The sequence below is a fragment of the Phaethon lepturus genome, unplaced genomic scaffold (genome assembly GCF_000687285.1).
Source record: "Phaethon lepturus isolate BGI_N335 unplaced genomic scaffold, ASM68728v1 scaffold17789, whole genome shotgun sequence".
NCBI classification, from domain to species: Eukaryota; Metazoa; Chordata; class Aves; order Phaethontiformes; family Phaethontidae; genus Phaethon; species Phaethon lepturus.
The window spans coordinates 2010-27667 of NW_010564315.1; the positions used below are offsets into that span (position 1 = coordinate 2010).

At 35.9% G+C, this 25658-nt stretch overlaps 1 protein-coding gene across 1 annotated transcript; it reads right to left on the reverse strand.

Moving 5' to 3' along the window:
* Positions 1–520: 520 nt before the first annotated feature.
* MPHOSPH9 (M-phase phosphoprotein 9) lies at positions 521–22578 on the reverse strand. The gene is given in 21 exon segments (XM_010294848.1): positions 521–932; positions 2173–2241; positions 2776–2987; positions 3814–3917; positions 4733–4853; positions 5202–5366; positions 6151–6326; positions 7042–7179; positions 8772–8873; positions 10651–10715; positions 11086–11133; positions 12016–12231; positions 13068–13155; positions 14251–14409; positions 15343–15779; positions 16588–16713; positions 17138–17244; positions 17927–18017; positions 20304–20427; positions 22324–22377; positions 22379–22578. Coding segments are annotated over 21 exon segments (2904 nt in total). The 3' UTR covers positions 521–830.
* Between the last annotated feature and the right edge of the window lie 3080 nt (positions 22579–25658).

Below are 25658 nucleotides of genomic sequence, written 5' to 3' on the forward strand. Positions count from 1 at the left end.
ATTTCATTTGGAAAACGTACACAATTGGAACATTGGCATGGCACAAAACCCAGTCTGGCATATTAAAACGGTAACTTCGGTTAAGTAGTTACAGTCCTGGAGTGTCAGCTGGAGTCGAGCTTCTCCCAGGGAGACAGGATGGCTGCTGTCAGTCTCGTGAATCCTGGGACTCGCGGAATCAAAACACTACGCGCTGTGACTGTTGGGAGACATCAAGGAATTTGGAGCAATATTTTCCTAACACAGCCAGCAGCAACCAAACTAGCAAAAACACATACCAAGTTGCAGCCAGCCAGCTGTAATGAAAGTACTGCTTACAATTTTGTCACGACGAAAAGTGTTCACGTTACAAGGATTTAAATTAAAAGGATTTACCATATACCAGTAGTTATCTTTAACACAGGTAATTCATGTGGCTTTTGGTATTAAAGTTCAAAATTTCCTATTGGCTAATATTTACATCATACCATAAATATTTATAAAATGGTGAGGAAAACGAAGTGCAAAAGGATAACACTATCATTTTCTGAAAACAAGCTGCCTTTTAGTTTCTTATTCTTATTATAAATTGAATATCACTATTTAAAAATAATTAGTATTTCTAAAAATATTACAATACAGGATAAACATTGATTTCTGAAGTGTAACAAAAATATGTTTAAAATATAGGTGGCTGTTTGAAGTACAAAATATTGCTGTTTGTAAAGGGTAACATGGTTGTAAAACTACTAGTGGGGGTTTATAAAAATACAAAACAATTTGCATTTACTGAGTGCATAATTACATATCAGTGCAAAAAAAAGCGCATATTTGCATTCATGAGAGACTTGTCAAAGATTTGCAGAGGTACGTAAAACATGAAATCTTTTCAGAGTCATACGTATTGACCCCAAATCTCTATTAATCCTTTCCAAGCGATCTTCCAGGGCTTCCTAAAAGAAAGAAAGAAAGAAAGAAAGAATAAAGGATTTAATAACATACAACAAAATCCAGTGATCCTTCTAAAATGAAAAAACAACTATTATTCTTATATTCAACTGGTATCCTTTTTGACATATTACTAGCATTCTGTTAGGACCCAAAAACTAGAGCCCAACCTACAAACTTTTCATATTATTTTTATGTATCTGTGTGCATTTGTGGGTTGTTGGTTCTTTTTAAAACTGTTCCAGGTATTTTGTTTTTTGCCTCGTGACTTAAGAAAATCCAAGAGATAAACTTGATGAGAATTAAGACAGACTGATAATTAGGGAGACACATTTAGGAAACACCTGACCACTGTAGTGAGTGGCAGTATTGATTTACTAGAAAGCACTTTTACTTTCAAATTGATAAATTGATAAGAAGCCCTGGGATTACAATTTAGGAAACTCTAAAGTTGTAGGCTTCACAGAGACCTCTAAAATACAACCTGGAGACACCTGTTTTTATTAAAAGAATCTGCAGAGCTTTCCCAAGAAGGCACTCTCCACTATTCCACCTACATTACTTATTTTTGCCTTCTTGTTTTCTTCTTTAGTCTTCAAAGTAGACAAAAAAAACAACCAACCAAAAACTAAACTTTACACTTTCTTCTACAGCACAACAACCTCTATACAGCCGCAGGGATCTATTTCATAGTCACTGCATTTTCTTAATGTATTGCCTTTATCTACCTCTCAGTATTATTGCAAGAACAGACTATTCTTGCAGTAATTCAGAAAAATGCATCCCATGTACAAAAAAATAGAGGCTATAAACAGTCTTGTGCAGCATATAGACCATGTAGTATGTGTACTACACACACACACATACTTTTTCCTTTCACACAAAAGAACAGTTGTCAGTTGGGTGGGGCAGAATCAGATGTTTGCAGGGCTAATTATTCTCTTTCTGAATCACCTGCATACAAATTATCCAGACTTACACCTTTTACATAGCAATTCAGCATGTGTTGATAATAAACTTGCAGTGACTTCCCAATTATCTTCTAATGCAGCAAAGTCTAGAGAATAGAGAACGTCTTTCACACAGATTCAAAATTCAGCCATATTTGTGAACAATTCTCAGTGGTATGTAAAAATTCCCGTAGTAATCACGCTAACTATATAGCACAACTTTCATCGAAATTATGTATTCTTAAAACGTGGAAGAGCAACTTAAGAGAACAGTCATATGTAAAAGCTTTTTCACCTGGTTTAATCTTGCTTGCAACGTCATTCTTCCACCAGAACAAGGTATTCGACTCAGTGCAGCCTCAATCTAATAACAGAAGATACCTCAGCTGTAAATTATAGTTTCAAGAGCCAATATCAGCCTTCCTAACCAAGCTTACAGAAGAGAGGTGAGATGTACAGATTACAGATACATGTCCAATGTTGTTCTTAAACACTATCTTATGTTACCATAATACTGTGCCATACAAAACTGATACAAAAGTTAACATTCATAAGCAGACCCCTCTCAAGGACAATTTTGAATAGAGCACTCAGTTGGCAGAATAACCTTCCTTGTTTGAAAGGCTGATTGAAAGCATTATCCATTAAGGAAGAAAGCAAATTCACTCCAACTCTTCCATCCACACTGTGTTTATGTTCAAAGTGACTCTCCTTTAATGAAGTTAGGGACTAGAGTATGGGAAGTAGAGCAGGGAATGGTAATGGCACATCCCTAGGGTTAACACTAGAAATCACGCCTGAATTTCAGCCATGCGTTGCATAGGTACACGGCTACGTCCCTCACCTCTCATACAACAACTATGTTTTGTCACAACTTTAAAATAAAAATAATCTTTGCCTGTTGCTTTTCTTGAGTCAACTCATCAAAAAGCCTCTCTGTTTCAGCCAGAGTCTTAATCCTTGCTGCGTACTTGAAGTCTCCCTCACAAGGCGATAGCACTGGCTCATATTGTTGTGCTATGCTCCTCTCGTCCCACGCTGTTGCTTTCTTCGTTCCAGCACCGACGGATTCAGCACAAGAGCTGTGTCTGACACCTGAATGCTGCCTTCCTATCAATAAAATAAAGGTCTTTTAATTTGTTTTGTAATCATCTGAAATTATTACATAGGACAAAAAAAGAAACAGCAAGAAAAGCAGTGTGATCCTGGACATATATAAACTGAGGAGAGTGACTGAGCAAAGCCGCATTAGCTTGCCTTAAGCAAGCTTCCCAGAAGAATGCAAAACATTTGTATGGGTCATCTTTCAAGTGATCTTTATAACACAGCATATTTTTTGGTTAACAAACAGATTACTGTACTGTGCTAATTAGGAATTACTCCTACTGGTACAACATTTCTAAATATCACCAAGTAGACTAGTTGTCATGAAAACACTAGTCTAAATAAATGTATTAATAAAAACAAAAGCAGATCATTGTGACAAGAATTACAAAAGTGAGAAAAGATTCGGTTCAATCAATCATTTAAAAAAATCTGAAACAACTGGCTTTATTATAGCTACTCTTTGCTATCTGTAATGTAGTGCTTAGCAATAGAATTTTATTAGCTGAGTATGTACATCTTAATATAGACTCTACTAAGATATGCATTGTATAACTGAGTTAAGCATAGGAAAACACATTGCCCTTCTTTCTCAATTTAATTATATTTGTGGTTCCATTGTGTTTGTGGACACACACACACATAAAAATAAAATACTGTATGAATGGTATTTCTCTTGTCTACAGGAATAAGACAAGATTTAGAGGATTTTTAAAAGTTGGACTTCATAGACTAAAATATCGTCTCCCTATTTAAGCAGCTGTTACCGATGTGGAAGAAATTATGGTAAAAAAAAAAAAAAAGAATCGCCTTCCCCACTTTGGCAGATTACCTTCTACATCATCTAGTGAGAGAAACTGGAGCCTTTTTCTTGGATTGCTGTGCTGTAAAGTAGATGGAGGACCAGTTTCCAGGTCATCTAGAAGTATATCAAATCTACAGAGCAGAAAGCACACAACAATTATTTGCTAGAAATCATGCATCACACAATACAGTATTTTCTACTTTTTCACCTTTTGGTTAAATAAACAAATAGTTTATAAAACAATTTCTATCCCACAGGCATTGCAAGTCATCTGATTACTGCTAATGGTATCATAACCCTGATATAGTCCTGTTTGCACACACCAAAATGCCTCATTCACGTGACTTTCTTTCAGAAGCAGGCCAAGCTGTCACTCCTGAACACACTGAGGTCCCATGCTGTCATCCTCAAGAACCATGAAGTGGTGCTACACATTTCGTCTTCCTCATGCACAAGTTCTACACTTTGATCTCGCAGCTAAGTATGTTCTCTGAAACTCTACAAGCCTTGCCAGCAAAGATCTCTATAAAAACCAAAGTATCTAGTACAGTTATCAGAAAGTTAAGTTTATGTATTTTTTAACATGCTTGTAGGTGCTCTAACAGGTAGGTAGATACTACTTTCAACTTTTCTTTAAATTTTCTGGTAAGCAGCATGTAGATCTGGACTTACTCCACTGAACAATTCTTCTCTAACTTCTTTGTCACTGACCAATAGGTGTGTCAATAGTAAAGCCAACACCTTGGTGAATGCTAAAGTCGGGAAATCATTCCTGATTTTTCTTGTCAGATTTTAAAAAGTAAAACTTAGTTTTATATTCAGAAATCTTCACATGACTCATTTTCTAGGACTTTTAATGAATAAGCAACAGCAGCATTAAGCCTGCGTTAAACATACTGCTGCTATAATAATGATCAGAACACAACTGTATTCACAAAACTCATACCTTGTCACTGTGTTTTCATTTTTGCTAAGCAAATGGCTAAATCCAGGTGAGAGGTTTTCTTTTGGAGATCGTTTTGGGCTGTAGGTCACAGAGACTGGTGCCAACATTATTTCTCTTCTTGCTGCAAAAGACAGAAGTATGTTTAAGTACCTAAAACTTCTCCAGTGCATTATGTCCTACTCACATGATCAGATGCTTACATCTTAAAAGAATGCTTTTCAAAGCTGCCTATATGTTTAAATTAGATGAAAAGTGCATCGCAACATAGAAAAATGAAAATAAACCTAGAACTTTCATGTTTTCTATGATTATAGACAAGTTTTCAGACTGTTAGAATAATGCAGAAATCCTATCTTTATTTTCCTTTCTTCTAGAGCAGCCTTTCATTATTTGCTTCTAATTTTTGAGTAACACAAACCAGAGAAAAGCAGTGCTTTCAGACAAAAAGTGCTTTCAGAAAAGCACTTACTTGGCGTATTTGATTTCCTGTTTGAAGGAGGAAGGGACGATGACCTCTGGCCACAAGGGGAGCTGTACCGCTTCGGTCTGTGTTGGTCTCTACCTTTCTCTGGGGATCGGTTAGCAACAAAAGAAGTTTCAACAAACCCAACAGTTTGACGTCGATTTGATGTTTCTAATTAAAAGGAAAAAATTATTATATTAATCTTTTTCAATACAAGAACTCGCAAATATTCTCCTGTATTCAGCTTCTACTGTAAAAAGACCGCACTTAGTCTGCCTCACATCAACATATTTGTGCTGTTTTGCTAAAGTCTCGCTTCCTACTCCTCATATTCATGAAACAGATAATTAAACTAACTCATAAAAAAGGATGCTTTGCAGCGTGTATGGGAGAAATAATGCTAAATAACAGCAATTTAATAAAGAGACAGTGGAAAGCAGGACAACAGTATCTTTTGGGAAAGCGTGTTGGAGTACCTGCCTGAACCAAGAACATAAGCATTTAAGAAAGGCTCAGCGTTTTCTAATTACAAGGCTTGCTAAATCAGTGTTGTTAGAACAGCCTGGTACAGTCCTACAGTACGCACGCCAACTTTCTTAATAGCATTCTGACACAACACCATGAGAACAAAATTAAAATGGATGTACAGCCAGCCAGAGCTTTGTTAGGACTCCATTAATATAAATACTGAGATATTCTTACAAAAAGGACATTAACTACTCTGTAGCTTGAGAACTAACAGCAACCTTTGCATCCTCTCAGTTTTAAACAAGCCACTTAGCTATGTCATTTTGAATTTTCTTAGGAGAACTCCAGAAGTTTGCATGCTAGAACTGTTTTTAATCCCATCACTCAAACCTCACGGACTTTAATGCTGAGAATAACAAAACCAAAAGACATGAAAACAAAGAAAAGCCAGTGAAGACAAGTTCAGGAATATAAAAATAAAAGTTACTAGCTGATGAGTCTTCTTTTTCTGTCTGTGTACCCCAATCTTTAAATGCTCTTCCTTCTTCAAGTTCTTTAAAGGCTTTTATAATTGGTGCTTCTGACATCTCATTTTCTTTCTTTTCTACTGTGTTTGTGGAAGAGTCTTCTTGTGAGGAGTCTTTTTCAGGAGGAGAATGGTGCCTTAAAGAATGTAGGGCAGTAGGAGGGGAAAAAAAGGATCAAGGTCTTTTTACTTTATTTCATATATACAAACACTAGTTGAATAATCAAAAAACCTGGAGAAATTCAGTTTGAGATTTACGGTCATCAAAACAAAAATTTGAAGGGTGATTTTTAATTTCGGCTGGGAACCTCAGAGGATTGTGTTATAGCCCATTCAAGAATCTGAAGTTGAACAGTACAAGTTAAATTTGGTGACTTGACATGTTCTCAGAACTAAATACATCCTGACAGAGGCTTTAGAAAATAAACTTCTGAGGAAGAACTCAAATTACACCCTAAATTACACCTGAAGCTTCATACTGGAGCAAAGCTGCAGCCAACCACTACAGCTCACATCCAGTACAGCTGAGCACACTGTGTCCAAACTCAAGAGTAGAATTGGACGCAAACACGGAGAGTGTAGTGACAGTGGCACAAGATGCACTTGAAGCTTTCAGATAATTCAAGGAAGGTACTGAAGGCTGCTGTTGCTTGCTTCATACCAGGTTAGTGAAGGAAGAAAGCCTTTTTGTTTTTCAGGAATTGTATAGCTTCTAAAAAGATTTCTGTGTTGTAGATCTCTATTTAAACATGTACAAAATGTAGAAATATCAATCTGGTCAATTCTGGATAAAGCTATTTTTAGAAGTGTTCTACTTTACATCATAGTGGAGACTGAAGGAAATCAACTCACCTAGAAGGAATATAGGTTTCTTGTAGCCTGTTATCTTTTGGGCTTTCCTGGACCTCCAAAGGCTGGCCAGTGAAGATTGAATACTCTGCTCCTGGTATCAACCACTTTCGCCTGCTGACATCAGGAGTTGCCAACTTGCTGTGGGAACAAAAAAGCCTTCAAAATCATGAAAGGCTTCAAAATTATTTTTTTATTTTTAATTTAAGAAAAAAAGATTAAGAAAATGCAGTTATTTACTCCAGGTAAACAGAAACTAATATTCAGTAAACCTGTAAATACCATGGAAAAATAACTGCTTTTTAGAACATGTTTGTAAAATGAAAATAAATTTTGAAGAGAACATACGTTGAGGTTTCAGTCTAAATTACACAATATGCTCAGAATTAGAACTCCACAAAAATCTTCATGTAATTTATTGCTGTTTACTCAGACTGCTGCTTGGGTACCAAGTAGTTCTCAACTAATTAAACAAAAACATTTTGCTGTAGATTACTCCAATAGTTCAAAGCATCTGACCCCACCATTCCTTTTGTCACCATTTATTAGTCATTAAAAAACATTAAAAATAAAAAGCCCAAACAAAAAAAAGTAGCTGATAATGACCCGAGAGTGTTCAGTATTAACTAATAAGCATCAATGAGTGTATTATTATTTTGAAATATCAAAAGAAAAATATTTTTATACACAGGAAAGTAGAAGATAATTAGGAAAAGGTTCTTATTTACTCAAGCTATGAACTATAACTACTATATTCTGCAAATCTGTCCTGCTGTGCATTCAATTGAAATGAGGCTCTCTTTCAGCCTTTGAGATCAGTTAGGGACAGATTTAACTTCCAAATCCATACTGGCGCTCACATGCTCCCCCTGATGAACATGGTCTCCCATGTTCAGGTCTTCATTTTTTCTGTTCATTGATGACAGATCTTGTTCATAAATATTAAAATAGCTCTAAACAGAAACATGTCCCTGCAACATATTAATACATATATTACTTCCATCTTCACAATCATAAAAAATCAGATCCCCCAAAATACTACTGTTCAATATATACAAATGGACATCCACAAAACACATTACATTATAATTTTTTGCTTCACAACATCAGTGCTAAACTAGGAGAGGCACCCAAGAAGTGGTAACACATAAATAAGTAATAAAATAAAAATATATTTTAAAAAGGGGGACACACACACACAAAGCTTTTCAGATCTTTAAAGATACTTTAAAGACATAAAAGGGGCAAAAAAGAACACAGGCCAACTTTAATTTCCTTTATATAAATTCACAATTCAAACTCAAATATGCATTCTAATTGAAATTCCACTCTACTCTCAGGATACTTGTACTAACTACATTTAGAAATATAAAACGTAGTAGTCAGCCTTTCAGATCAATGACAAAGACACAAAGAAAACCTCTAATGTCTAATTGGACTATTAGATTTTATTCCCAATATCTCTGTTGAGCATGGGAATGCCTATTCAGCTGAGCAACTGAGACCTAACAAACTTTCATTTAGGAAGACTAGAGACATTCACACGTACGTTATCCAAAGTATTTATTTGTTTTTAATAATTTCCTGGCATGTGAAGTCTTTGGATTACGTTACATGTGTTTAATCCAGTTTAGCCTATGGACTAATACCTTCTTTGTGCATTTTTTGCCAAAACACATTAAAAAGTATTCTAACACACATGACCTGTTTTCACGGTTGGAATATTCACTTACTTGGCACAAGAGGTTCTAGAACGACTTTCAGTAATATGTCTAAGTTTCAACATATTTTCATGTTCTACCTGCTTGAGCTGAGCTTCAAGTTTTGAAATTGTCCTAATGTGGAAGTAGCAAAAGATGCATTACAATATGATTTAAAAAACATAAAAGAGGTATCATATTTCTTAGACTTTACTCATTTTTATTCAGATATCCTGGGTGAAGCAGAAGAGCAAGTGCAACTACTACATTTTTACCTACCTATCTACAGAATTCAAATACATATTTATATATAAGTTAAGTCACCTAGCTAGAAAGACAGGTCCAGGAGATATTCTGTGGATCAAAGCATTCAACTCAGAGGGGCTGGGGAAAACATAACAAGAATGTTTTTCCTCCTTGAGATGATGTCTTTATACAAAGGCCTCCCTGACCCTGGTTTTAATGAGTGGCTCCTTCTCCTGTGTGTCACTCAGGTAACTCAACCAATCTGCTGGTGAGGGTCTTCACATGATTTTCCTCTCTCCCACATACTGCAGTCCACATCTTCAGTGAACCAGCCCTTTTCAATGCAACAGAATTTTAGGGATACCCCACTTGGATGATAGAAATACAGGGGTTTGGAGCAGCATATAAAAATCTCCTTTTTCCACTACAATTTCCCCAGTCTGGAATGGTCCCTAGCGAGCAGCATGAAGAATCAGGCAGGAAAATAGAAGCACCAATACTTGACTGAACTGTCCTTCACACTATCTTCATTTCCTCAACAGTCCCAATGAAAATTGAAGGCAGAGTGTTTATGGCTTCCTTCTATTCCTTTCTTAAATTCTTCCTATTAATTCTTTCTACTCTTCTGCTTGAAAAATTGGGTGATCTGAGAAGCAAAGAAAAGAACTGTGACATCTCCCAAGTATCACATTTACTATTTTCTTGGTTTTGTCTGAAGACTATGCACAGGTTAATGCTCGGTGGCAATGACATTTGGAATGAATTTTGAGGTGAAACTTGTAGCCACGTTTCTAGAAAAATCATCACAAACCATGCATTAAAAAAAAAAAATTGTCCTAACAGTCTGGGTTTCAGCTGCTCATATGAAACCATAAAAGGAAATTATGACAGCAGATACCCACAGAAGAAGCTCAAAGGGAGACGACTGACATGAAACATCACCTCATTACAGTTCTACAATGCCTGCCCTAGAGCCCTCTCCGATGTCCTCTCCTCCCACCTCTCTAGACTTCCCTGAGCAAGTATGCCGTTTAAGACCCTTTACAAAGAGTAGCTGAGAAATCCCAAACTAGAGGATATATTTATAACTGTAAACCCCTTGACGGTTACATAGGTCTTGCCTAGGGCCTACTCAGAAAGTATAAAGCTCAATGGATTTCTGTTCTCCCAACCGAAAAATAGATCCAGGTAGCATGAGGGACATTCACCGGAGACATTATTCCTGCTCTGTACATGGAACACCTTTCTGTCCTTTATTCATGCTAGGAGCCATAATCTCGAACGGCAAATTCCTGTCAGCATCCTCGCTCCGGAAAACCAGAACAGAGACTGGTTAGCTGAAGATGGGACTTCCTGAGGAGACAACTGTAGCAGTAAAAGCTTAAGCAGTGGACTGGCTGGGCTAGCTGAGTGACAACCGTCAGAGAGGAAGCAATTAATTATATCCCACTGGAAGATGTTGTGATTGAGAAACTAGGAAAAAACCCCACATATCCTAAATTAAGGAGATTTTTACAATGTGTACAAAATAACATAAAGCAACATTAAACTTCTTATAAGATGTAATTAAAATTGCAAGATCCACAGCCTTCATAATCTAGGAGTGAAAGTTTAGGCCACAGCCTATACTTATAGTTAAATAATAGTAAGATAGTTTCACATTTACCTTTTCAGATCAGAAATCTGCGTGTTTGCATCAAGCAATTTGTTTTCAGTTGCATTTAACGTGTCCTAGGAGCACAGAAGGAAAAAAAGTAAAAAGCCTAAAAACTACACAAGCGTATTAAAAAAAAAATGAGTAACTGTACATCAGTCTTGAAAACAATATGTTAAGAAGCTTTCCTATTTGAAAAGGAGGTCCATTAAGTTTCTTTGGTTGATTTTGCAGTGTTTTTGCTATGACCGGAAAGCGATACATTCCAAACTCCCTCCTCTTCCCTTTCCTGGGATCCGAAGATGTAGTAAGAAGCTATCAGTTAAAATAAATACCAATCCTTCTGTTTGATCTTTGCCAAAATACCTAAGCTAACTCCGTTAATTCTGTGGCACATTATCACATATTTTGCATGTTTGTTTTTTTAATTAACTAGCATGTACTTACCTTTACTCTTTCATGTTCTTTTCCAAGGGACTCATATTCTCCTAAAAGCTAAAACAGAACAAAAAAGAGCACACAAACCCACATTGAGACTATATACAATTAACAGTTTTATTGACTGCTGTAAAATCATCTAAATTGCTTGTCTAACATGTGCAGAAGCACTACAGGGGATACAGTGTACTTTAATAATATTGTTAAGTTCTAGCACCTTCTAATTGGAACAAAAAGTTAGACAGGACAAGAGGAGACAGAGCTACTTACACCACGTATTTCTAATTTTCAAATGATTTATCACTAAAGAAACTGAAGGAGCTGAATGAACTGCTAAAATTCCTGACTGACTTTAAAGCTGACTTTGTATTTTGAAATTTTAATTGCAAAAAAGGAGTTAAAGCATGAAGTAGCTTTTCCAGCTAATACCCATTTTGCCAATCCATTTAAACATTCCAAACAGCTGTCACTGAAGGAATAACTCCATTGATTCAGTCTAAAATCATACACAAAATTAACAGTTTTAGCAAGTTGTGATGACTTACAAAAGAAATTCAGTCCATTCCCAGAAAGCTTAAGAAAGGAAAAAAAAAAAAACCAAAACTTTTTCCAAAATAATTTCCTGTAATACCTCTAAAAATAAAATTAACTAATAGCACACAGAGTAATAAACTACCTGAGACAGACTATGACAAGTGTTATCAAATGAAGTACACAACAATATTGCCTTCAATAATTGTTTTTAAATATCTATTAGATCCGTAGCATCACCTAACACCCGGCCTACTAAGTAGTCAGCTGAGTAATTTCTGTTCTCTTAGCTGTGCATTAAGACTTTACAATGGTAAACTTTGAGTAGTTTTCCACACCATGCAGGACTTGCTGTGTTCGTAACATGCTGTGCAACTGTGAAACACCATTGCCCGCTTTCTTACTTACATTTTGAAACATTTTGTTTTCTTCCTTTAGCCTTGTATTTTTATTATCAGATAACTTGTAAGCCTTTTCAAATGCTTCCTCTAGGTCTTTAAGCCTTGATTTCAGTCGACTGATAGTGTTATCCTTCTCTTTATTATTTGTGCGCATTTCTTCAATACGTTCTTGCAAAACTTTGGAAGTATTACTGACCGCATAAAAGCGTTCTCTCCACTCTGTCTGTAAGAGGAAAAAAAATTCATTATAATGCTTACCTAGCAAATTTTTATTTCAGTACAAAGCATAATCTAAAATCACCTAAACAGAAGACAAGGGTACATCTGTACATTAACTAAACAAGATTTTTGCTCATTTCTGTGATGTATAAAGAATGAAAAGTGAAGACTAAAAATCCAAAAGACGTATTTATTTATAGGACTTAAAATATCTAGAGGTTAGGTCTCTAATCCCAGCCGATTGTCTGGCTCCCAGCATAGAAAAATGTCTACAAAAGGTCAAATTAATTAGTCTCTCCAGGTGTCTAACTTTCATGACAAAGTGTCCTGTTCTTTGACCAATAAATGCAGCTACGCAGTCATAAGCAAACTGGTCTGACCTAGCCAGAAAGACTGTATAAATATACTTAGAAAGAAAATATTTTTGCCCCACTGCAGATGAGATCTGCTTTTAATCACAGCTCTAGTAAAACATCAAAGAGAAAGTAGTTAAAACAAAATAAATTAAAAAAAAAAAAAAATCTAAAGAGAGACATCATAAGCACATCACAATATTTCGCTCTTAAACTTTGTTTGATCCCTGATAACCTGGAAAGCTTGTTCATAAGCAAAAGTTATAATGATTCAAGTAGGGAGTCTTAAGAAACACAGCTAGAAGTCACCAGTGTAACATACTGGCTGATGTCATGTATTAAGGAGAAAGATTGAAAATAAATTAAAATAATAAAAAAAGAAAGATAGCTATGAAGATATGGAAACACAGATCATCTTAATAATGAGCAGGTGCATTCTCTTACCCTTTTAGTTAAAAAGCAGCTTGAGTTAAGAACATCTACTTACCACTTGCTTTTCTAGCATATTATTCTTATTTTCAAGCACTTTTATGCGAGCACTTGCTTCATTGAGAGCTGCATCTAATTGGTCACACCTATTCAGAAGATACAGATTACAATAATCTTTTGAAATTTTAAAATAATAAATCTACACCTTATAGTCGTCTTTCCTTCCTCAAGCATCCCCACTAATTTTGGTGCCCAGCCTGTGACCTCCTCCCATAGTCTTGGGCCACTGCAGCAAGCACCCAGCGTCTCTGCTCGGAAAGGCCACGGTGCTCATGGCGGGCAAGCAGCAGGCTGGGCACACATGCAGAGACTCCAGATGGCTCAGAGCTTAAGAGCTGCAGAACCAAAAGCAGCTGAGATGCGCCAGACCAGAGTTCCACTTCAGCTAACTGTTGATGTTATGTGATAACTAATGACTGAAATCATATCATAAGCTCCTTTAACTCAATAAATGACTGCTCAGAAGTCACTTTTAATAGATACAACACACTAGTGCCAGAAGATATGTATGAAAGAGTCCTAGCTACTCACATACTTTTTCAATTATTCTGAAAGGCATGAAGTATTTTACCTGTCTACATTTTTAATATGTATTTTGACTAGCAATAATGATGTAAAAATCACATTGAACTTCTATATATAGCAAACATTCAAGCTATATCTGATGGATATAGGCAAGGCACACTGAATCCCATAGTATATCTGGTCAAAGCGCATTGACTGGCAAATTGGCTTTGTAAAGCTAACAATGAATTCAAGATCAGTCCTGTATCATCTCTAGTTTTGACATGGAAAGTAAAGAGGGATGATGTTCACCAGCATGACAGGCAAGCACCATCTTACAACATAGCTCCATTACAAATTGCTTAGGACTGCCTCAGCCTGCCAGCCCTTCTTGAGCAGAACTTATACTGGCTTCAGGAGAAATCAGGTCAAATAAGACCTCTGGTCCAAATGTCACACTTGCTGCCTAACCATGATTTAAAACTAATCTTAAACAGCTGCATTAAATAATGCAAAATTTATATTTAATGGGAAATTATTAGCATCATAGATGCATGAAACCTTCAGAATTTAAGGGTGACATAAATGTTTCAAGATATTCTAAACAAGCATACTGTTTTTAAAGCAGAAAGAGTACCATGTCACAGAGGAAGAGGACAAGTAAGGACAAACAGTACCTGTCAGCGAGATTTTGATTGATTTTCTTCAGGTCTTCAGATGAAGCAGTTTTACGGCTTGCCTCTAGCTGCTGTTTTAAGCTATGTATCTCAGAGTCATAGTAAGCTCGTAGATCAGCTATGTGTCGAGCATGCTTTTCCCTCAAGTTCTGCCTAATCCTATTTTCAAAATTAAGAACACAAAAAATTTCCACCTATCCACATAACCATGCATTGCTCTATTCATTCACAGAAAATGAACTTGGCATATAAATCTTACAGAACTTTGTTGCATTCGTATTAAAGCAAAGAAAGCTTCGTCATCTAAGACAGTGGTGTTTGACACCTAAGGCTTGCATAGAAGTCTTCATATTAATACAAATATTAATAATTATAATAATATATACAAATACAATACAAAGCTTTACTCTCTTTTCTCTCCTTTGCTATGCACTAGAAACTATGCATGTAAAATTAAAATAAGAAAACTCCAAACACTGAACTATCCTGAAACCATGAGCCCTCCACAAGTCCTCACACATGGAATATATGCTATGTCTGCTTGTCCATATGCAAATCATGAGAGCTTCAATAGTGTATGGGAGATATTTATTTTTCCTAAGTACAGTAATTCTGTGCTTCTCCCACCATTTGACTCTAAATAGGAAAACATAACCCCCAGAGAACTTAAATTCTCTGCCTAAATTAACTCTCTCATACAGCCTATGAAGGAAGTATATATTTTCATTTTAACGTATAAAAAGAAATAATCAAATAAAACATAGGAAATTGTTTTGCCTTCCAGTTAAGGCTTTGACATCCAAGGAAGACACAGCACAAATATTGTGCCTTAGATTGAACAGTATAGTCTAAAGAAGATTAAATAGTATGGTCTAAAGACAGACAATTCTAAGTGGAAAATGACTGTTTTATTTATACGCCAACTGTACTTCAGGGGAGGAAAAAAAAGGGGGTAAAATAAAGCAACATCCAGCTATGTTCCAAACAAAGAGAACTCACATATTTTGTTCATTTTATGAGTATTGTTAAGTTTCACTTCTTTCATGAAAGTACCAAGTCTACAACTTCTTTAAAAGAAAAAAGATTACTTACTTTGACATTATCACAGGATCTTCAACAGATGTCAGTGAAAGACTATATTCTGGCAAACTATTGTCAGCACACTGAGTAACTGAAGATGGAGTTAGAGTCAGTGTTTCTTCCTCTTCAGTGTTGACTAAATTATCATTATTAGCATCTGTACATGCCATTGGAAAGGGACAGCTGGTCTTGTTTTCATTTTGGAATTGGTGATTTCTCCAGAGGTCCAAATGCACAGTTCTGCTGCTGGCAGGATATTTTGGAGAATTATCTAACTGAGATGAATTACTTGTCTGTGAAAAAGAGTCTGTGTCACAATGACTTGAAAATCCGGGCTCAGCCATAGAGTCCGGAGAAAAAGGAGTAGTCTCTTCAGGAATATTGAAAAAACAGCGTCCTGGGTTCTGCTGACCTGGTTTCATATGCAGGGTTGGGTCCAACGTCAAGATCTAAGAAATAAGTTATAATGCTAAAAAAATTGTGATTTAACTTTTGTTCTTATAAATGGAGTTTGTCTGGAGACATCAGTAATCCATATAATATATTGCAGGAATGATACTGAATATTATTACAATCATTTGGTACTGACAAGCAAGATGAAGGGACCTATAACAGCTTAGATGATGATACATATTCCCAACATTTGCAACTTGAGTTTCTAAGTTTCCACTAAGAATAAAAGACATATCTAACATCTGTAGCTGCCTAGAAAACCTTTGAAATTTCAGTTATGTAAATAGAAGGACTATGATGTCTGCTTGTAGGTTGAAACAGTAACTTTGTACAGTTATGAAAATCACTTAATGGATTATATGAACAATATAGTCAAATAGTAGCCATCATCACTGTATTTGGTAAAAGACTGAAAGCTATATAAAGAAACAGATACGATAAAGAATATTTCCACAACCTGTGCCTCTTCTGTTCCACTGGCGGAATGACCTTGTCTTGTGGGAAGCAGAAAACCTGCTTCTGTGACTGCAGTTCCACGTGCACTTCATCAGCTGCAGCCTCAGTGTAAACAGATTCATCCCTGCGCCATCCTCAAGGTTGTGCGGCAAAGGTGCTTGTTTACCCAGGGTACTCTTAGAGGTTCTTTGCAGCTGGATCCCTTCCCAATCTGGTTCATCACCCGGCTGCACAAATTGCTGTTCCAGCATAACACAGGAGGTGGCAGCAGGGGCCAATTAACGTGAAACCAGTCTGTAACCTATCATACCTTCAAACTGAGATGTGAAGTAAAGAAATTAGTGTTACCTCTGGTGGGTGACTTGACTGGGAAGAAGGCATAAAATTCTGCTCTGGCAGCTGCTTATTTTCCCTTCGTCTTCTATGATAAATATCCTTCAATGACGACAGCTTAGTTTCATCAGCAGAAGACAACTTCAACAGGAAAAATTGCTACATTAGTTTATCTGAATACAATCCTCCATCTCCAATATAGATAAACAAGTTGTGGGGTGGGTTTAGCTAATGAATCAGTTCAGAACAGAAGAAGGTTTTATTCAGTGCACACAATTTTAAAAAGGGTCTTTAATAAGGCACATACACTTTTAATATACTAGTTAGTGTCTTCTCATCTCCTATACACACAATTTATTTTAAACAACAAAAGAAGGTCAATAAATTCCAAGTGACTTCAGCAGAGGTAAATGAATAATGAAAGAACTGAATATGAGAGACTGAGCTAACAAAAGAGTTCTCACAGAAAAGTTAGCTTCTGGGGGACTGATTCTTTCCATCATAGGAAAAAAGCAAAAGTGACAAGCAACTATAAGACAACTTCCAGACCCTGTACAAAGTTTACCTGATCTGGTGATACTTTTGTGGAGAAAATATCAGCGAACTCACTTCTGAAATTCTCTGGTAAAGAGCGATACATCTCCTTTTCATCTAATTTCCAGTATGAAAGTCCTGATAAGAAGAAACAGTGAAAGAAAAAAAAATTACAAATTTCAAGCTCATGGCTATAGAACAGGAATCCCAAAAGCCATTAGTAAGATATTACTTTGTCAGCTAACAAGAATGCTGTATTAATTATTTGTATCTATTGCTTAGGAATCTCATTAAAGCATTTGTTACCAGAAGTTACAAAAATCTCAATGCAAAGCACAAGCAGAACAATCAGTATTACATCACACAGCATCAGTAATGAACACTATACATCAGTGAAAACATATAGATTTACTGCTTGGTGTTCAAGGAACAAATCCTCACTTACCACAAACGTCTATATTTCTACTGATTCCAGTATAGTACTTAAAACTTGTATTACCCAAGGAATAATCCTAGACAGCCACTTGATACTGCAAACTCTTCAGTTTGGTACTCAACAGCACTCTACAGCATGCAAAAAGACAGACTGCCAGGCCTAAGAGGGTTGGCGCAAGAGGAACAAACACAGTCTCAATCCAACTTCAATTTCTTATATGTGTACCTCTCTCAACGGGTTGTGAGGAAGGAATAAATATACACAGTTCGCAGGGATGCATCTCTGTGGCCCTATTTGTTACTGAAATGAATCCACCCTGTTACAATCAAAATATGTGAATTAGTTTCATAAAAAGGCAACTTAAGTACAAGAAATTAACTATACCTGAAGCTTCGGACACTAAGGAATTTGGACTTTCATTCGGTTGATTGAGGTAAAAAGTGTAAGGTGGCAAAGCAGCATCAGTAAGGTTTGTCTAAAATTACAAAGGAAAAAATAAGTTTATAAGGAAAATCACAATGCTAGGGGAAAAAAAAGAATCAGGGGTACATTTTTTTTTTAAATTGCATGTAAATGTTATTAGTCTTTTTAAGCAAAGAGATTAAATTTAATTATATAGCATGATCCAAATCTATACAATCTATGTTCAGGGCAATCACAGCCAAAAGGGGAACTAAGCTAAGCCACATAATTAAAAGATACTGGTATTTTCTAAGTCATGTGCCTGTCTGCTTCTGGAACATTTTTGAGATTAACTGTTACAATGATACACACTTTGGACAGTCATCTAAACTTTCTTGCTCTCTAAGAGGTGCAAGTATATAGAAGGATGACTTACCAATAAAGTGTTACTCTTTCCTCATCCTAAAATTGGAATTTCTTATATTCAGCTGTTATGACTCCACCTACCACAAATCCAGAGGTAAACACCATCTATCATCTCAGATAGACAAGATACTTCATACCCTTCCTGTCATCACTCCAAACTTTCTAAGCAACCTCCGCAGTTAATTGTAGAAAACAACTTTGAAAAGAGTGGGACCAACACATGGAAAAAAAATTCACAGAATTTAAGATTTGCTACAACTCTTCTCTTCCTTGATCAAAGGAAGAAGTGTCATTGATACAGCACAGTGATACAAGCGCAACTGAGTAAGGGCAGCAAGCTTCAAAATTATCATCTCATTGTTCTTTTCTACCATTCTTAGCGCTTTTTGTTCCATTACAGCTGCTTAACAGTCATGCTCCTTGGCAAATTTATACAGCTCATACAACAGAGGACTAAAACAGGATAGTAACCACTGAATTAACAAAAGTAAGAAAAAAAAAATTTAGAACTAAAGCTTTTCAAGTTTTTGCATGAAGTACCATCTCACCTCAAGGCTATTTTGTCCCTCTTAATGTTTTTATTTAGGTATTCTCCTTTGCCTAAGGAGGAAGAAAGGAAAATGAAGGGGTATCAACTGAATTCTTACAAAGGAATAGAAAGATAAAGGTATTTTCAAAAGCTGAGAGAGAAAAGCGACAATCCACAGCTGATAAATTTGTCTCCTGGTTTGAAATATCCCCTTAGACAAAAATCTTGTTTCCACTGACAATAGAAAACTAGAGACATCAAGTCCAAACAGCTACTCTTATTCTGAGTAGTAATAATTACCTGACCCTGCCTTGAATCAAGTGATTCATATTTACTAGTTCTCCTATTCTCTTGTAGGTGGAGTCATTCACAGAGTTTCAGAAATTATTTCCTTAAAAATAGCATATGGAGAGAGGTTTGTGACAATTAATATACTGAAAGTAATTCTAAAACGTCATAGTTACATATATGATCATTCCTCATACAATCATGTTGCATAACATCATCTTGGATCATTAAAATTATATGTGATTAAACTTCCCTCCAAAACAACCAGATTTGTGGATATACACAATTATTAACTCGAGAATGGGGGGAGGGGTGCAACACAAACCAAATTCTTCTCAAAATAAGTATTTTGAGCCATTCAGCAGTCACAGCAATACACATTACTACAAATGGTTCTAAAAAGCCATTTAGATTTCCTACATGTCTGATGTGGGGGTTGGTTACTTTTAGTAACTAGTGCTGTAACTGTGCTTGGAGTAGTTCAATTTAGCCAAATCATAGTCATACAGGCTCATAAAGGAATGTATTATTCTTACATAAACAATACAAAAAAAGAAAAAGAAAAAACAAAACCAACCATGGTTGGATTTTAGCATTAGAGACTGCTAAACTAAAAAAGCCCAAACCAAACTAAACCAAAAGAACCCTGCAACTTAAAAACCCCATCTGGAAGAATACCATCCGTCCTGAACAAAGTGGCTAATGCCTCCACGTGCAAAGAGTTCTGTGTTCTAGAAGAGACATTACCAGCTGAAATCAAAAATCCTTTCAAAAAATTATAGGGCACAAAAAATTACCGTGACCTGATGATTCAATTGAGAATGTGACTATTATCTCTACAAGGAACGAACACGTGCCATTTAGGTAAATTAAAACAAAAATTAGCCAAGGAATAAAGTAAGCCAAAGTAGCTATGTGAGTAAGTATAGAATGATCCAACAAGTAAACTCTGCCCACATGAACTGTAAACATATGAATAGGAACACCGGTACTCAAATGCTTAAAGCTAAGTATGAAAGCACATGCTGAATCAGAACATACTGTAACACTGAAAAAATACCACTGGCAAGAATAAAATTAGAAAAACGTCATAAAATTAAATAAAGAGAGACTTACATTCTCAAGTGGTAATTTCTTTCCTTGCTCATTTTCTTGCATAGAGTTCACACATATTTCTTCTGCGTTTATTCTTTTTGGTTGGGTTTTTTTCAACTTTTGTGCCCATGATGTTAAGGATTTACTAGATGGTAAGAAACACACACATATACCATGAGTACATATGCTCTTTTCAGCGGACACATGATCCCTACAGAAATCAATTTCTTCAAGGTGAAATACAGGCACTAAAACTCCACTGCCTTTGTGCATTTTTAAGAAACAATAAGCAATCAATGCTGAAAAGTTTTAGGGCTTTTGTTTTCCTCAAAAAAAACCAAAACAACAAAAGAACAACAAAAAATGCCAACACACAAACAAACAAATCACTGAAAGGAAAGGTGCCAATGAACTGCACCATAATCAAAATGGCTTCCCTACTTCAAAAAAAGGCATAACGGAGCTCCATATCTTTGGCCAGACAACTATTTTTTGGTCTGTTCAAGCAGATACCGATCAAAACCACAAAATTAAGCTGGAATGTAAGTGCATTGTTTTTTCTTATTGTGTTATCAGTCTGGTTGTAAAGATGGTGTCAGCTAAGACACACTAAGGATGCCTTCAAACTCAATATAATCTTCAAGGATAAGACAGATCAAAACAAGATACAGAAGGAAACAGGAAAAAAAAAAAACAGCAGAAGAGCAGAAAAAAATAGAGACATCCTGAAATTCTTCTAAGAGGTAGATGTGAAAAAACTTTCCCATTTTGTTAAAAAGTGACACTTCGAAAAACTACATATTGTCCCAGTTTGGGACATGCACTGGAAAGAATGAAAAAAGGTTACAACTAAGAATTAAATTTAAAAAACACACACACACCCCCCCAACAGTTTGGGTTAACTGGACTACTCTATTTTAGTTTGAACCCTTTCTTCCTTCCAACTGAGTTCATAATATAAAACAGAAAACAATTTCAAAACTTGTATTTTTTTATAAAAAGGACAAAAAGTCATATATGAATGATTTCAAAAGTTGTCTTAGGAAAGTTTTTCAAACTGAGAAATACTCTTGAATTGAGCTTCTCCAGCTCTAAGCTCTCTGGTAGTCCATGAATTGCAGTTACCCCCCCTCACGGAGCTGTGCCACATGAATCAAACACTGGAATAAATCCCAACAGAAGGGAGGAAGAAAACATACGTATCAACGGGCTTATGATCTACCCTATATGCTGAGATAACACATTTCCAAACCAAATCCTCTAAAGAAAGTTGGTTCTGTGTTTTATATACACACTGGCAAAATGCAAGTTCATTTTCACGATTCTCTGTTTTTCAACTAGAAAGTTTTTATCTCTATGAACTACTATCAAGGACCCACAGGCAACACCCTGCCCACAAGACCTCCGATATTGCTCCTGGCCACATGCAGCCACTGCCGTTACAGTCCAGTCTGACAGGGAGAGTAAAGTGCGTTGTTAGGTTCTGTGCAACTAGAGCAGTGCTTTGGACAGTATTATTGCCAAATTAGCTGGCCAGTCTTTCAAAAACATGTTGGTAGATCCACCCACCTATTGAATAGAGCAAAACAAACAAAGATCAACCAGAAAAAACAACAGAAAAACCCAAGCATGTTTGGCTGTTGTCTAACACAATTCATTACTGTAATGCAGGCATGTAAGCTGGCAAAAAAGACTGGTTGAGCACAATAGCAAAATACCAGTTATATAAAGGTGGTAATCAGCACCTAAAATTCTGGTGCGTAGATAAACACTATATGCAAACTTAGCTCATACTTGCAGAAGAAAGTAGATTTTAGTAATTTTCCCCAATGTATCTACAGCATATAAACACTGTAGATGCAAATATGCATCACACAAAAACATCAGGCTAAACAAATAACTTTATCTACCAAGCAGCATAGTATTTTTTTACAGTCAAGAGGTTCCATTCAATTCTTACATGTTTCCAGTTACCAACAGCTGTTTACTGAATGGGGACTGTCTACAACAAATTAACATATTTGGAAAGTTTATCACTTACCTGGGTTTTTTTCCACATTGAGCTTCATCAACATTATGTTCAAATTCAGCAGATTCTTGATGAACAATTTTCCTCTATTTTGGAGGGGGAACCTCTTTTATTTTGAACACTGGCTACAATTGCATCACTCTGCAATACTGCTGCATCACCCTGTCCTTGTGAAGTTTTGTCCATGCAGTCTGCGCACTTGTTAATGTCGTTAGGTTTGCTAGGGTTCAGTTCGGAGGCAGAAAGTGTACCATACCCACTATTCATCGAAGAAGCATTTGCAAAACATTCCTGATGCAGATCAGATGCATTTGGCTGACTTTCTGCTTCGTTAGATCTAAGTTGATTGACAATGGACTCATTTTCTTCCAAGATTTCAGAACACATCCCCATTTGACTTTCTAGTGATGAAAAAGTGTCTGTAAGCTTGGCAGGCAAACTTCTGCTCTTGCCGGCACCCCAGTGGCTGGTCTGCGATTTCACTAACTGCCTTATCTCATCCTGAATCAGCTATAGACAAAGAAAAGGCAAAACTCCTGTGAGGTCCTACTACAAATCACATTTATATTTTGATGCATCTTCAATTCATGTTATTAGTGAGAATTAGAGTACTTATTTCAAATAACTCAAATTTTTCAATGTGTAGACATCTCATGCATAAAGTAGATATATGCATACTGAGCATAACAGTAAAATGTGCATGGAAACTATCCTTAATTCCATGCAGTGAATTACAAGTCTCAGTAGTCATTTATTAATGTAAAGAAACATGCATGCATGTATTCACTACATGCCTTCAGAACTATAGTTACCTACCAGCCAGCTGAAGAAATATAAACTATGTATGTCATTCGAAGTGGACAAAACTCTTTTGCTAAATTTAGGTCTAAAAGAATTTATAATCTGGATATACATTTTTAAAGATTGCAAGGATGCTCTAATGGAAGTCTAAACCATTACTCTATTACGCTAATAGGAATAATGTACCTCTGTAAGATTATTTGCATAAGACTTGACTTTAAAATATCTGATTTAGATAATATGTTATTAGGTGGTCCATATAATAAAAAGACCTACATTTTTATTGTTTTGGTATCTGATGGGGTGGAGCAAACCTATAACCAGATCACTTGAAGAGATTGAACAGGTTACTTACTCTTTAGTCTGCAATGTCTATGTAAATGCTATTGCAGTATATTAGATAAGTAATTTTTTTTTTTTTTTTTTTAAGTTTTACAGTTGTTCACTGGTACACTAAAACAACTAATGCTTTTGTCAAGGGCTAGGAAAAGACTTCATGCTAGTGCTCGTGGCTGTGTCCTTTGGCCAGTTATACTGAGATTACTGAACTCTGCATGAGCACATAACTCTTATTGCACATTACAAGACCAGAGTATGTCGTTGTTTCCAAGAACACATTTCAAACTAATTCCCTCAGGGGGAAAAAACAAACAAACAAACAAACTTGCAATAATTTTAAGAACATAGAACTCTACTGATGTTTTTTCACAGAACTACAGTGCATTACTCACATATGAATAGCAAGTGGAAAGCACAAACTGAACAAAAATCATTTGTTCTCTGCAAGTAAGAAATAAAAAATAAGACTTACTTTCAGGGGAACCTACATGTAATGCTAGTCAGAACCAAGCCTAATATGTTTTATCAACTTACAATAGAAATAACAATTGAATTTCAGCTCAGCCTTTCTATTAAAAAAGGGGGGGGGGTAATTTTTCTGCCATAACAAAGTTTTTTGTTGTGCTAATGATTTCAATCATGACTGCAGCAATCATTTGCATTTTAATTCTGTGATTCAACTCTGTCAAGGAAGGTAGGGAAGGGAGAACAAAAGGAAAGAAACAGAATTGTGGGGAAAAAACCCACACTGTTCAGATTCTCTGCTGACGTTTACTCTTTGTCATTAATTAATAACTTGTGTGGGAAAAGTAAAAGGCTACTATTCCAATTAAATAGCACTTCTACTTCTTTTTACATAGTCACAAATAATTCCAAGGAAAGACAAGACCTGGGAAAAATAAGACAACATTTCTATAGTTTTGGGATTGTAGGTAACTACTTTTTTAAATCCTTTTCAATAAAGTCTCATCTTAGGATGATCCACAGGTGGTGATAGTTTGTCATTAGCACATTTGTCTTCTAGCATATACATCACATAAGCTGAGGACTGACCCCATTGATTCCAAAATGAACTCAAGGTCTTTTGATCCATATTTTCACAAGGATGTGGATGGATGTACTTTTATAAGCACAGTTGGTCTTGAATCACAGCATAGCGCAAGCCTTATCTCAGAGTCATGTCAATGCTAATGCAGCATCTTGCTTTTCTGACCCGAATAGTAGACTATTATTTTTGTCTTTTTGTCACTCTTATTAAAATGTGTTGAGTTGCCTGTATTTCAGTATTTTCACTAGGTCACTGGTATATCAGTTTAAGCTTGGAAGAGCTTCATCTATTTTATCCGATGTGCTCATACAACTGTAAGTTATGTCTGTTGATTTTATATTTAATATAGCAATTCATGCGGTTAGTAGGTCCCTGATGATACCACAAACTCAACTCTTCCAGAGGTAGCCTTTCCTATTAATAAAGACGAAAACCGGCAAAGCCAACACAATGGTTTAGTCAAGACTACAATTAAGCAACCAGTGAATCAAACCACTACAGTAAGAAGAAGGAAATACAAGGGTAAGGAAACACCGGTGGGACAAAAATAATGAGATGGGAGTGGGTGGGAGAGAAATAGGAGATAGGATAAAAGGACAGTACCTCTTGTTAATTCAGTTCAGGAACTGTTGATTATACTAGTGTAGAGGGCATCAGGAAAGGGAAGGGAAAACAGCAACCAAAATTATGAAGATATTTAGCATTATATATTCATAGAATTACTGTCTCTTATACATACATATACATTTCTTCTGTTTTAATGGATAAAAATGGTTCAGCAAAAATGTGAATCTTCTCGTGGGTCATTTTTCATTCTTAGGACTGTTCAACTGAAGGGTGAAATAAGCATTCAGCTATTACAGTGAATGTTTTCCTATGCTGTATACTGTCTAGATGAGGGAATGACACGCTGGGTAACATTTTCTAATGAAGAGAAAACAACGTCTCAAAATTAGAAATTATACAGTCTAACAGTTAATAAAAAACAGCTTGTACCTACAAACCCCAATTATCGTGTGGGCATTCCAAACCAAATGTTTGTGAAAACAGAACAATTGAAAACAAATAATCTAAGAATCTTTATTTCTGAAATGGTTCCTACCAGCCTTGGTTAATTAACAAAGTAACTATCTCAAATATGCATCCTGTAAATCGGCAT